At 36.7% G+C, this 13331-nt stretch overlaps 1 protein-coding gene across 1 annotated transcript in view; it reads right to left on the bottom strand.

The window, feature by feature from the left end:
- The window catches only part of LOC136260418 (semaphorin-1A-like), a 100214-nt gene extending 87393 nt beyond the window's left edge, over positions 1 to 12821 (bottom strand). The window contains exons 1-4 of the mRNA XM_066054147.1: positions 12642 to 12821; positions 9940 to 10039; positions 2656 to 2704; positions 2532 to 2603 (exon numbers count right to left, since the gene is read on the bottom strand). Of these exons, the coding sequence (XP_065910219.1) occupies positions 2532 to 2603; positions 2656 to 2704; positions 9940 to 10039; positions 12642 to 12756 (336 nt within the window). The 5' untranslated portion in view covers positions 12757 to 12821. The remainder of the gene's footprint in view (positions 1 to 2531; positions 2604 to 2655; positions 2705 to 9939; positions 10040 to 12641) is intronic.
- Positions 12822 to 13331: the final 510 nt, after the last annotated feature.

Below are 13331 nucleotides of genomic sequence, written 5' to 3'. Positions count from 1 at the left end.
ACATAGTTACATATCAGAAAACTCAACCATTTATAAATTACATACATAGAAACCACTTGAAGCTGTTGTGAAAGGAACGTAAGGCTGGTTTTAGGTGAATTTTTGGGCAGGAAACTCCAGACCATCATGATCCCTACTATACAATACTATTGTACTTCATGACAAGTGTGACCACCTCAGTGATTATTAAATCTCTACATTAGGGCCCAAATGAACTTGAGTGAATTCGAAGGTTCATTCAAATGAACATTCAAATGTTGGTGGAACAGTTTGATCTACACTAATTAGATAGTGATATAGTTAACCTGTCAATCCCATAATAATGTGGAGGAAGCTAAACTTATGGTATTTTAGCATTTAATTAAGTTTATGCATTGAGGTATAGTGGCAGTCACAGGTCATGCCTATAGTAAACTGTGAGGTTTTAAGGTTTCTATGTTAAGCTGAGCCAGCCACTTGTCTCAACCGTATAGTAAAATGCATTTAAAAGTAACCATGAGTTACTGCATCTTTACTTGTGGTATTCAATTTCAAATTTCCACAGTAAGTATTGAGTCAGTACAACTGTGTATGTGTTGCAAACTTGTGAGACATGCATTTAGTAGGCTGTAATTTGTATACTGGAACCAGTGCTACTTAAAAGTTCAAAAGATTCGTGAACTTTAGTTAATGAATAAGTGTTTATGAGCTCCTGGTAACAAAATGGATAACTCATTTGATGCATTGCTACACACAGATCAAAATGAACTTGAGTGAATTTGAGTAACACACTTAAAAAAAGAGTACACCAGAAAAAGTATATATATATATATATATATATGTACCACTTTCACACCTCAGATCAAAGGAAAGCCAGTGCATATATATCACATATTGCACTGGTTCAGAAAGCTTAATGAGATATCTGCACTGTACCAGTGCGTATATCTCATTAACTTGAGATATTGCACACCTAATAGGAGTGCACACTATATCCAGAAATCATTAGATTCCTTCGATGTTATACTGTTGTCTCTCTTCTCTTATATAGGGAATCAAACAAGCTGTGATTGTGGGATTCAATTTTAATACATCAACAGTAGTTTGTTTTTTACTTTTGTAAATGTAGAACATAATTAACACTAGTCTCTTAAAATTGCTATATTAGCAAAAGTAAAATCAAATTACTGTTTGATGTATTAAAATTGAATCCCACAATCACAATTTGCTTGGCAAAATTCAATGCCACAATCACAGCTTACTCGGTTCCCTATACAAGAGAAGGGTATAACAAGCAAAGATTTTGCCAAATAGGTGAGTCTGCATGCTAAAGAGTAGAACATATTAGTTATACCACGGGCAAGAGTGCTTTGCCTGTATATACCCACTCGCACTCGGGCCTGCGGCCCTCGTGCTCATGCGTATATATCAGGCAAAGCACTCTTGCCAATGGTATAACTATTACATATATCTATATATATATATAATGCCTCATCTTGGGACCATTAGCTCTAGGAATTTCTGTGACTGGTTTCTAATAACAACTTTTGTGAAAATTAGGACTAATCACCAAAGAATTATAGCTTAAATGAAGGCATGTAGAAGGGTCACAATGTTTGTGGTATTCTAAATAGTGCTTGGGATCTGCTTTAAGATCACAGGTTTGTGATGTTGTTTATTCTAGAAAAATTCCGAATAGCACAGGAAGATAAACAGTTGTAATGGGAGCATGTTAGATACTGGGTTTCCTGAAGTAGTCATTGAACTGATTGACGGCATCACTGATAAATCATGTGACCAGATCTCTGCAAAAACACCCACATACCTGTGCATTTTTCAAATTCCACCTAGATAGTTTAACCAAAGTTTCAGCCCTAGAAGCCAAGAATTTTAGAAGCTGCAGTGACAACATGGAAAATAAACTACAGACACTTAATCAAATGGTTATAACTTATAAATGAAGTCTTGAACTGAGATGTAACTGACACCATCACATTCCTCAGAAGCAGGCAAACGCCTTGCTGGATAAATTATGTCTCAGAGCGAAGGAAAAAACTGTGAGATGAAGACATGAATGAACCACATGTCCAATGTGAAGTAAACTATTGCTCATATCTTCTGTCTCCTTGAGAACACTGACATGAAGCAAAGATTCAAACTTTGGGGAATGATACCCAGCTGTTTTTTTCTATTAGTACCTACCTTCATTACAAAACAAGAGTTCACAGAATTTTTTCATTAATGTGAAACATTAGGTTTGCACAAATATATGAGATTTATGCAAATCTGTATACACCTGTACCTTAGCATGAGACATACACCAGCATGTGAAGCATACCAATCTAGGGGGTCGGGGGCATGTCCCCAGGAAAATTTGAAGTTGGTTTAACTTTTCTATCAGGGTGACTGCTGTATGTTGATCTCAATTTCAGAAACCTCTCTGATGCCATCCCTGGTATTGGGACAAATTACAGGATCCGATACTGTATGAGTTATGATGGAGCAGTATTTATACTCTTACAGATTCAGTATAGGTCATCGTTGTTACGTACATAGTTTTGCTGTGCCATTTCTTGTTCCAAAACAAGATTACAAAATGAGGTATTGGTTGGTTCCCAAGTTAACTATATAACAAAAGACAAAATGATCAATTTCTGACTTGTTAAGGAGACATACCATATCATCTGCTGCACTTAAATCACTTCTTATTAGATAGAGCTTGTTACTAAAGAAATACAAACACTTGTAAACAATAACATCAAGCTAGCAAAATAAACCAACAAAGTAATAATCATCTCAAATGTGAACTAATAGGAATCACCAATACCCTTCGCCATATTAAGCTATGACCACATAGGTATGTATCCTATTAGGGCAAAATTTCTGACTTAGTAGATAGTAACAAACAGCATTCTTACATGAACATATGTATAGTAACTGACAGTTTTTATGCAAAATGGATGTGTATATTGCTAACCATTATACCAGCTCTAGCCTTTGAAACCTGCTACAATTTACTATGAAAATATATGCTCATCAAATGCTGTACTGTAAGTTATTAATTGATATGTACGTGTATAGTTTTATTGGCGATGTAAAATTTGGAAAGTCTGAAATCGCTACTTTTACCTCAGCCACTCAACATTGATAGCACATTACTAATGGGCCCAAAATTTCCCTTACCAGTGGTGGAGAATGAGCAAACCAAGATCCTACGGGATTTTAGCATTCAGACATTAATAACAGTTGGGAGTAACTGTCCAGATATAGTGGTGTTCTTAAAGTAGGGCACTACTGGTGTCCTATTATTGGAAATCTCATGCCCAGCGGACATGAATATTCTTATGAAGGAAGAAGAGAAGATTACTAACTATCAGCCACTTGTCCAACAGATGAGACAAATATATAACCAACCTGTGCAAGTAATACCTATTGTTTTTGGAGTTACGGGGATGGCCTTGAAGAATCAGAGGATGTATTTGAAGAAGATCCCAGCATATGAAGACAGACTTTTTGCCACCTTGCAGATGGCCGTTATGCTGGGAACAACATTTATCCTTCAAGGACTGAACATATGATTTATCTTAGGCTGTATGTCCGATATGTCACATTAATTACTGTACTTTTGTGTGTACATGTGAAATTTTATGAAAATTCGTAGTAGTAGTAGTAGTAGTAGTAGTAGTAGTAGTAGTAGTAGTAGTAGTAGTAGTAGTAGTAGTAGTAGTAGTAGTAGTAGTAGTAGTAGTAGTAGTAGTAGTAGTAGTAGTAGTAGTAGTAGTAGTAGTAGTAGTAGTTAGTAGTGGTAGTAGTAGTGGTAATTTCAAATAAAAACCAAGTTGTTTTTTTCAACAAGACTTTTACTTTGGTACCATGTTTAACACATCAGTTAATGCTCAACACATCAGTTAATGCTCAGGGAGATAAAGACAGAATTGGTCAAATTTCTGTGCAAAAGTGGCCACAAAGGTCACCAAAGATCAAACCTACAATGGCACTATATCAAAAAATACATGTCATGAGGAATACTATTTATGTGGAAAGTTTCATGCTTTTTTGAAAAATGCAGAATTTGGCCAATTTTGGGGACTACACTGCTATACTATAACATGGCTTTACTTTACCTACAGAAGAAACTCATGTATTTCGTGCCAATTCGGTTTTGCTTCTATCCCAAAGTAAATCTTTGTTCTTGAAGCCTGTTTTGCACATGCTTACATATTTTGAACCCCATGGTCATTAGAATTTAACAGTACTGCATATAGGTATTTCCTTAGTTGTAGGTTTGCTCATTGCTGTTAGGCCATCGAGTTTCTGTTCTCGTAACTCAGCACGTTTGCTGTCTAGCATATGTATCTCTTTATCTTTCAAGTTTTAATCTAATGTTTACTATAACTAATATATTTAATTTAAAAATAAAGTATTAAATGCCAATGTAGGGATTTTCCCACCAAGCTATGCTGAAATACCATCATTTATCTCTTGTTTCACTACTGTTTATTGCCTAGATCACTACTTTACTTTTAAATTAATAATTTCTAAATATACTAGTTTGTTTGGTTTTTTGTTATACAGCATACAAGTACTACTAGGGTGACTGCTGTATTAGAGTATGTGAAGACCGGAGTCAGCCTTCATCTACCAGGGGATGTGTCACTATTTCATATTTCACTGTGCTAGCATTATGAATATGCTAGACCAATAATAAGGGGGTTTGGTCATCATGATCAACTAAATAGATTATTAAGAGGCATGATCCCCTTGCTCGATTGTTATTAATCAACCAAGATCGGTATAATGGGCATTGCCTCGAACCTATTATGAAAGTACAGGACTACCAAGCGTAAGTGCTTTAAATAATTTTGTGATGTTAAGATATGCTGGTGTTGATATGGAAGATTAACACCTCGATATGGTTTCATTGCATCAAGAAGACGTCTAGCCTGATTGAAAATAAGAGAAAGACAAGGTGCAGAGGGCACACATTCGTTGGAACCCCAAAAGGTACGTACCACTAGTGAGTTTGTTATTGTGGCATAAAATGGTGGCCGTGCACTGCTTTGTTTGTCCTCTAGTTTCGCGACTGTGGTCAGGCAGGCAGACAAAAATTCGAATTTTGGTGATTTAAAAAAAAATTCTATATCCACAGCCACCTGTGTTTTTTTGTTTATTTGATTTTAGATGGACTAATATTATTCCGTAAAGCTGATCTTTATCGCGTAAGATGTTTCTAGGATGATTTTTAAAGGCGGCATTTTAGGCAGCACCCTTCACTTTTGGGGATCCCTACTTAAACAGCACGGTACTGTTTGATAATAAGCAGGTAAAGAAAGCTAGTAGGATGGTGGCACATTTTGTAAACAGGTTGTTAACCCCTCTCACTAAACCTGCAAAAGGGTCAATAAAACTTAGTATGTGTTGTAGTGCTGTGAACCTGCAGAATTTACTAAAACCGGTTATTGGAAGGTGAATAATTGGATATTGACTGGTTATTGTCTGATTGTAAATTTGCAGACATTATGGTACTAAACATTGCCTGTTAGAAGCCATACGGTGGTACCAAAGTGACCATCAACATCCTGCCTTACAATAACAGCTATTACAACCACATGTTTACACATGCTTTGAGGTTATGTTATGATGTTAAGGTGGCGGTATACCGGAAAAACCCATCTAATGGGAAGCCTTATGAAGTGAAACCATAATATTACCACAAGAATTTGCTTTATTAGATCACGCGATTACACTTACGTAATAATAATATGGCTACGTTGCGTGTTAAAGCGTGTGGCTTTGTTGTAAGAAGAAATTCATCGTTTTTTAATATGTAGTAGTAAAGAAGACATTCATGAAAGTAAGTAGAGTAGTATAGAAACTTAGTTTAAGGGGATTTGCATCCTTTGCACGAAATTTTGGCGGCAAGGGTAATTTGTGGTTTTAGTATGGTATCCTAAATGGTGAAGACGGCTTTTCTACGTCAAATTTTTCTAGTATACTAGCTTTAAATCCTTGTATAACAAGATGCAGTTGTGCAACAAAGGTGGGCGAAGGGCGCAATACCCGAAAAAAAATTTCCGTGTACGTAATCCTGGCACTACCGTCCACTTTTCATAGTCGTGGACGCTTGGCACAAGGAAACTATATAAATAGAATGATGTCTGCTTACGCTATTACTATGGTAAACTCATTACACCCTAGGCGTTGCCTGGGAAAACCTGAATAACCCATCATTTGATCCGTCTTGGTATAAGGCTGCGAGTAAATTGACGTGAAGATGATTATAAAAGGGGTTCCTGAATTGCTCTGTATCCGCATTTCCACGTGTTTTAGCAGTGTGAAATTTCTTATGGCAACAGTGTAATGGTTGTGCTAAAACATGATACAGCATATAACTTCGTGCACTCTTTATTCTGTGTTTATGAATTTTATAAATCCATGTATCGATTAATAATTTTGCGGTTACCGCCACCTTAACACTTGTCAGCAGGGGTAATTTATGGTTTACCAAGTGGGTGGGCAAAACTGGTTTAAGGCTTCTTAGCCAATAATTGGCTTGACCTAGACAATACCAGTTAATAACACTAATGTATTGCAAATTATGGAAGGCACATCCTGATGACTTTTTCTGGCATGTGACACTATTTACAATCCCTATTAATCTATAATTAGAAGTGTTCAAGCATTAGTAGTTACAAGTACATAGCATGTTAATTTAACTGTATAGAATTACAATTTTTCAGTCAACATGTAGCCTTTGGTATGCAAACTGCTGTAGAAAGTGTTGAATTATATATACTAGATGAATAAAAATTGGAAATTTTAAAATGGGAATAGGGATCGCTGAAAAAAGCCACAAAACAAGAAGGGATCGCAGGGGTGGTAATGTGAACCACAAATCCCTATTTTGACTCTCTGTTGGTGGTAATATAAACCACACACTTCTATTTTGACTTACTTCAAAATGACAGAACATGTAAATAAAACTTTATGACAGAGAGTCAAAATAGGGATTTGTGGTTCACATTACCACCCCAGCGATCCCTTCTTGTTTTGTGGCTTTTTTCAGAGATCCCTATTCCCATTTTAAAATTTCCAATTTTTATTCATCTAGCTCATATTAGGAGACTCTCAGTTTATATGCACATAGCAATTTGATCAGTTTCATGTGTGTACTGAAATGTTGACGGTGTTACTATGCAGAATGCAAAATTACACTATTCACAACAGTTTTCTTCATAATCCATTACTGGATTAATAAAAAGTACATAAACTAGATGAATAAAAAATTGGAAATTTTAAAATGGGAATAGGGATCACTGAAAAAAGCCACAAAACAAGAAGGGATCGCTGGGGTGGTAATGTAAACCACAAATCCTTATTTTGACTCTCTGTCATAAAGTTTTATTTACATGTTCTGTCATTTTGAAGTAAGTCAAAATAGAAGTGTGTGGTTTACATTACCACCAACAGAGAGTCAAAATAGGGATTTGTGGTTCACATTACCACCCCTGCGATCCCTTCTTGTTTTGTGGCTTTTTTCAGCGATCCCTATTCCCATTTTAAAATTTCCAATTTTTTATTCATCTAGTTTATGTACTTTTTATTAATCCAGTAATGGATTATGAAGAAAACTGTTGTGAATAGTGTAATTTTGCATTCTGCATATAGTAACACCGTCAACATTTCAGTACACACATGAAACTGATCAAATTGCAATGTGCATACAGACTGAGAGTCTCCTAATACGAGCTACAATTTACATTACTGGTGCCTTTAATAACTGTCAAATTCAGTGCAAGGATTGTTGTTATATACTTGACTGCATTATACATCAGGGTGAACTCCCTTCAAGGTGAACTCCCTTCAGACTGGAAGAGGGCATATGTAACACCAATATACAAGAAAGGCCCATGTACTAATCCATCGAACTATAGACCTACATCATTGACTAGTATTTGCTGCAAGTTGTTGGAACATATCATCTTCTCACGCTATTGAATACAATAACATGTGTACAAATTAACATGGATTTATTTGATTGATAATGAAGACTGTTGTGAATAGTATAATTTTGCATTCTGCATAGTAACATTGTCAACGTTTCAGTACAAACATGAAACTGATCAAATTGCAATGTGCATACAGACTGAGAATCTTCCAATATGAGCTACAATTTACATTACTGGTGCCTTTAATAGCTGTCAAGTTCAGTGCAAGGATTGTTGTTATACACTTGACCGCATTATTAGAGTATTTACATGACTGCTCTATTAGAGTATTTGATCTGGATAACCCGCCCACGTACAATAATCACAGAGCGAAAAAAACCACCTTGCAACAAAGTAATCAGCCCAGATTAAGCTTCCTGGCCTATACTGAGTTTAATGAAGACAGATTCTATTAGCCACAAGTAGCGCACACCAAAAAACTAAACTCTGAGCGTGATATTGTATGGCTTCTCGAACGTAATGGCGTTTTGGCAAGAAGAAACGGCCCGGTTTGTACTGTTTCCATCCGAAAACAAAATCAAAAATAGGTCATGGACACGCACAATGATCCATTCAGCAAGCCTTGCTACTTTTTATCCCATGCAGGATTCTCCTTGTAAACTTCACTATGCCTGTGAAAGAATAATAATAATAATAATATTATGAATAATAATAATAATAATATGAACAAACGGGCATATTTCAGTTTTGTCTGAAATACACATACTGTTTCCTTTTCACTTGATACTTACTAGTGGACCTATACTCATTGCAAAGAACCACCAGAGGGTTGTTTTGAGTTGAAGGATGCTTTCCAAAGTTGTTTTTATGTGTGCATTCTATTAGGATTTTCGCAAAAAAAACATGGGCGATCCCTATTATGAACCCAGATATAAACAAAATTGTAATACACTTAAAATGAACTAGAATTTGCCAGATAATATAGTGTGTGCTTTTCACTCTGAGATGAAATAGACAAGGTAGCTATTTATAATTCCCCACATACATTTATGTACCAATCACAGCATGGAAAACAGCACAGGCTAAGTTTCTTGCTGTTTTGAGTTATTATAATAGCAACAAATGATGTGCACAGGATAAAGTAACTCTGAGCACAGTCTTGTACAGCTTATCATGACAATGGTGTTTGCAGAAAACAAAACTTCCCTGTTTGGCAGGAGTTGCTTTAATTCAAATATCACAGGCATGCATTTCAAAAGTGGATTTCTAGAGATGTGTGCCAGCCACTGGGAACACTCCGGCACTTTGTAATGCCACTGGCCAGCTAAAACATGAGACTAGAGACACGAACAGCCTTGGATAGTTGCCTGGATATTTTCTATACATTTTTAAATTTTCAGTGGCACAGGTGGTCTTGGGAATCCAATATTAAGGCTAGAGACACTATATGACCCACTTGGCCTTTTTTCTGTTCATATATTAATCACCCACCCACCACCCCCATCACCACTCAAGGTGACATTCTTGTGTTATAGATACCATCGTGAAAAAAGGTGCTCAAAATCATGGTTATATCAACAGCTATCGCTCTATGGATTGAAGTCAACTAAACATTATAGTTGGCTGCATACATGGTGAAAATTTCAAACTTGTAGCTTTTGACCTTCCCAAGCTATACTGGATTGAAAATGTTTAAAATCGCATATCTCACAATCTATTGTTGTGCGTAGATCGACAGTTTTCCCAAATTATGTCACACACACACACACACATATATATTTAATACTCCATGTAATAGTTGTATCATGGGCCTGAGTGTTTTGCCTGATGTGTACACCCAAGCTTGAGGGATACAGGTTCAAGGGGATGGATGCACATACACGTCAGGCATGCAAATCATGAGGGCATGTGATATAACTAATATGTACTGTACATACCATGCCGAATGTAGGTTAATATCCCATTGCAGGTGATCAATCACCCAAGTTACTTTAATCAAGTGAATACTTACATGGCTCCCACTAAATATCGTCCATCAGATAAAATTGATATCTGAGATCGGAAGTAATTCATGTCACTATAATTAGCTATTGGTGGATATCTCAGAACACCTAGAATGATATCACACAAAATGTTGATAACCAATACATGCATAATAAGACTGAACAACACAATATCATAATATTGGATCAGTTTCATACACAAAAGATGACTACATTGTACTTACATGTACACTGTACTAGACTCATTATTTATCTGGTATCACACACTGCAAAGCTTAAAAAAGAACGTTAGTTTACGTACAACGCACACTCAAAGCCCACCAATCTGATTCATACCGATTCACTCTATAATGACTACAATGAGGTATTACAATACTGCATGGACTCAAGAATTTTTAGAGTACAATTTGCAAGTATTGAAGCAGAATCTGTATTGGAAATTTGCTTTACATCTAGTGCTTTCAAACTCAGTCTATAGCTTAGTTATTATTGCCTCACATGAAACTGCTCACTGACTAGCATAAAGTAGAAAGCTACAGTATTTCCTTGATTAAATGTCCCATTCACCTTTAATAGTAACCACACTTATGTGCTACCACAATTGATTTCAAAAAATAATGGCTTATACAGTGTTTTCATGCAAGTATTGAGTGGTGGCATTTGATTAGCTACCAATTCAATTTTTGGAACCAAGGTAATAAAAGCCACGGCATTTAACCAAGTAAATACAGTACCTGTAGTAATCTTATCACTGGCAATGATTTGTGTTTCTCCAAGGAATGAAGCAATTAATTAAAAACTGTAAACATTTGGTATGGATGAAACAGCCATATCAATAACCAGCAATTATTAGCTGGCTTCATATCCTTACAAGGCTTTAGCACATCCAATGGCCATAACACGCATGCTTGGCTATCAATAAACAGAATGGTTGGTGGGAGCCTCATTACCTTCTGTAACGGTGACCGTCCTTTGTAGGTTTTGCCCTAGTCACTTGTATATTAGGCCAGGCCTAAAGGTCTTCCATAAACAGAGAAACCCTAACTAAGTGAGTTTACAAAACAAAGTACATCATTGTAATGCTTGCGTGAAGTACAATCTAAATATCTAATGATCCCCAGTGATCCCCACGGTTCGCTAGTATTGTATTGCGACTGTTGAGGCTCACGTGAAATTCTAAACAGAGGTATGCAATTAACATAATATTTTCAAGCAGCGCTTCCACCCTCCTCTGAATATGCACCTTCTCAAACCAGCCATACTTGTGTTATATATATATATATATATATATATATATATATATATATATATCCACTACCACTCAAGTTACCACTCAAACACATCTATGAAACCTCCTAAACTACATCACAATTAATATGGCTTTGCTCAAGCTACTAAATTACATGCCATACCAAAATAAGTGTCACTTTAATTGTATAATAAAAATTATATGAAATTATGGAAAATATCACTGTCTTTCAAACAACACACCATAAGTTCCACATATTTCAGTTTATGGAGGTGGGATTTATTTTATTGAATCCTTAATAAAATATGAATCAGGTGATATACATAAAACATTGTGTATTGACCAGTGGTAAAAAGGAATGAGCCTTGTATAGCGAACTTATGCATCCAGGTACAAAATAGCATCGTAAAAAAACCTTGTTTATTGTATGTTTGTGATCTACCTTTCCAGATAAAAGTTAATTTCCAGTTAATTTAAGCCCTAGTTTTGGGCAGATCAGTGTACTCCAACTCACAGAATAAGACTAAGGGAAACCCAGCACAAGTCAAAGAGAATATCTCTAAGAAATCTATGTAATTTGTAGCATTCTCTATAATTCTAAACATCACATTTCTTTGTTTTGTCAAGGTGAACATTTTACACATCTGATAAAATCCCTTTGACTTAGCCAGTTGGAATCATTAGAAGAAATCTTATAGCCACTGTTATAGATCCACTATTATAAACTCTTGATAAAGACATTAAAATTGGGTTGCCATCGTATACAGAAACTCCAGGGCTTTTATGTACTATACGGCCTGGTTGGTCGGACAAACTATGGATCGATATAATGGGCACACTTTATCACTGATTTTTGTATTGTAGCTAACGAAATGCACCTATCAATGTATTGCCCCACTACCTCCCCCCCTCGGGTATATATGGGGCTATGGTGGGGATTTGACACAGCCGAATGTCAAATGCCCCATAGTAGGGCAAACCTATCGTGTCAAATCCCCACCGTTGGTCCCAGTTGCAACGCGGGATTTAGTCGGGATTTGACATAGCGAAGGAAGTTACAACAAAAAAAATATTTGGGCCCTTACTGAACGATCGTCAAATGCCCCATAGTGGGGCAGCAGTTTCGTGTCAATTCCCCCTGTAAAGCCCCACTTACGCCCGAGGGGGGTGCAATACATTGATAGGTGCATAATTAAGACAATTCAGAAACAATGGTCAATGGGTGTTGACAAAATTTTATAACTGATTGATAGGACCAAGCTAAAACTAAAACTACAGAAAGGGCATGGACTCGCCGGTTTTCTGCGAAAAAATCCAATCAATATGAGGGGTACACCGGCTTTAATGTTTGCGAGACATATAGTACAATACTAGCCTGATAGTACACGTTTGAGGTCGCAGCATCTAGTTTCTGGACTGGTGCATAACAAAGGGTTTCCCCGGCCCTTATAATCTACTCACTCAAGTCGACTTGGTTCTCAGCTGCTGTGGAAACTTGCACCATATTCGTCACCGAAGCTTCGCTAAACATGGTAACTGTACATTGTAATAGTAGCAGCAGTAACACGGGCGGCATGTTTCTCCACGAAGTCGACTGTACACCCTCCTGTACTGTCACGCACCGATCGAATTATTTTTAGTACCCGCTCTTAGCTACCTATACCGGAAATTGGGCGAAAGTAAAAGTTGGCGAATGAGGGAAATTCGTTAACTTATGATTTGTCAAATGTAATGACAGTCACGTGAGACAGTCGAGAGAATTCCATTTCCACTCAATTTCTCATTTCCTATTTCCTCGTCCCTGGTTTTACCAATAGAGCTGCAGAACACCCTTCATTCGTATTGAAGGGGTCAGATTTTCTCCCAACATTGATGGCTGAACTGAGTAGCGGTGACTGTAGAGTCTACTATTAGGGTGTCATTATCATTGGTCAAAATACGTAACGCAGATCACCCCAGTGGCATTAGTGGCTTGCCCAGCGCCACAAGTAGCTATGTACATGCATGCATGAGAGATCAACATGTCAAATGACATTAAGGCTGACTCTAGGCTGACATGTAATAATATGAAGTTGGGCAAACTAGCTGTGCTGCCTTGGACTGCCCATTAGTCAATCATTATCAATAAATAAGTTCATACTGAAGTGCCGT

Source organism: Dysidea avara, chromosome 1 (assembly GCF_963678975.1).
Source record: "Dysidea avara chromosome 1, odDysAvar1.4, whole genome shotgun sequence".
Taxonomy (NCBI): Eukaryota; Metazoa; Porifera; class Demospongiae; order Dictyoceratida; family Dysideidae; genus Dysidea; species Dysidea avara.
Note: the sequence above shows the minus strand (reverse complement) of the source record. Positions and strands in the feature narration are given on the sequence as shown.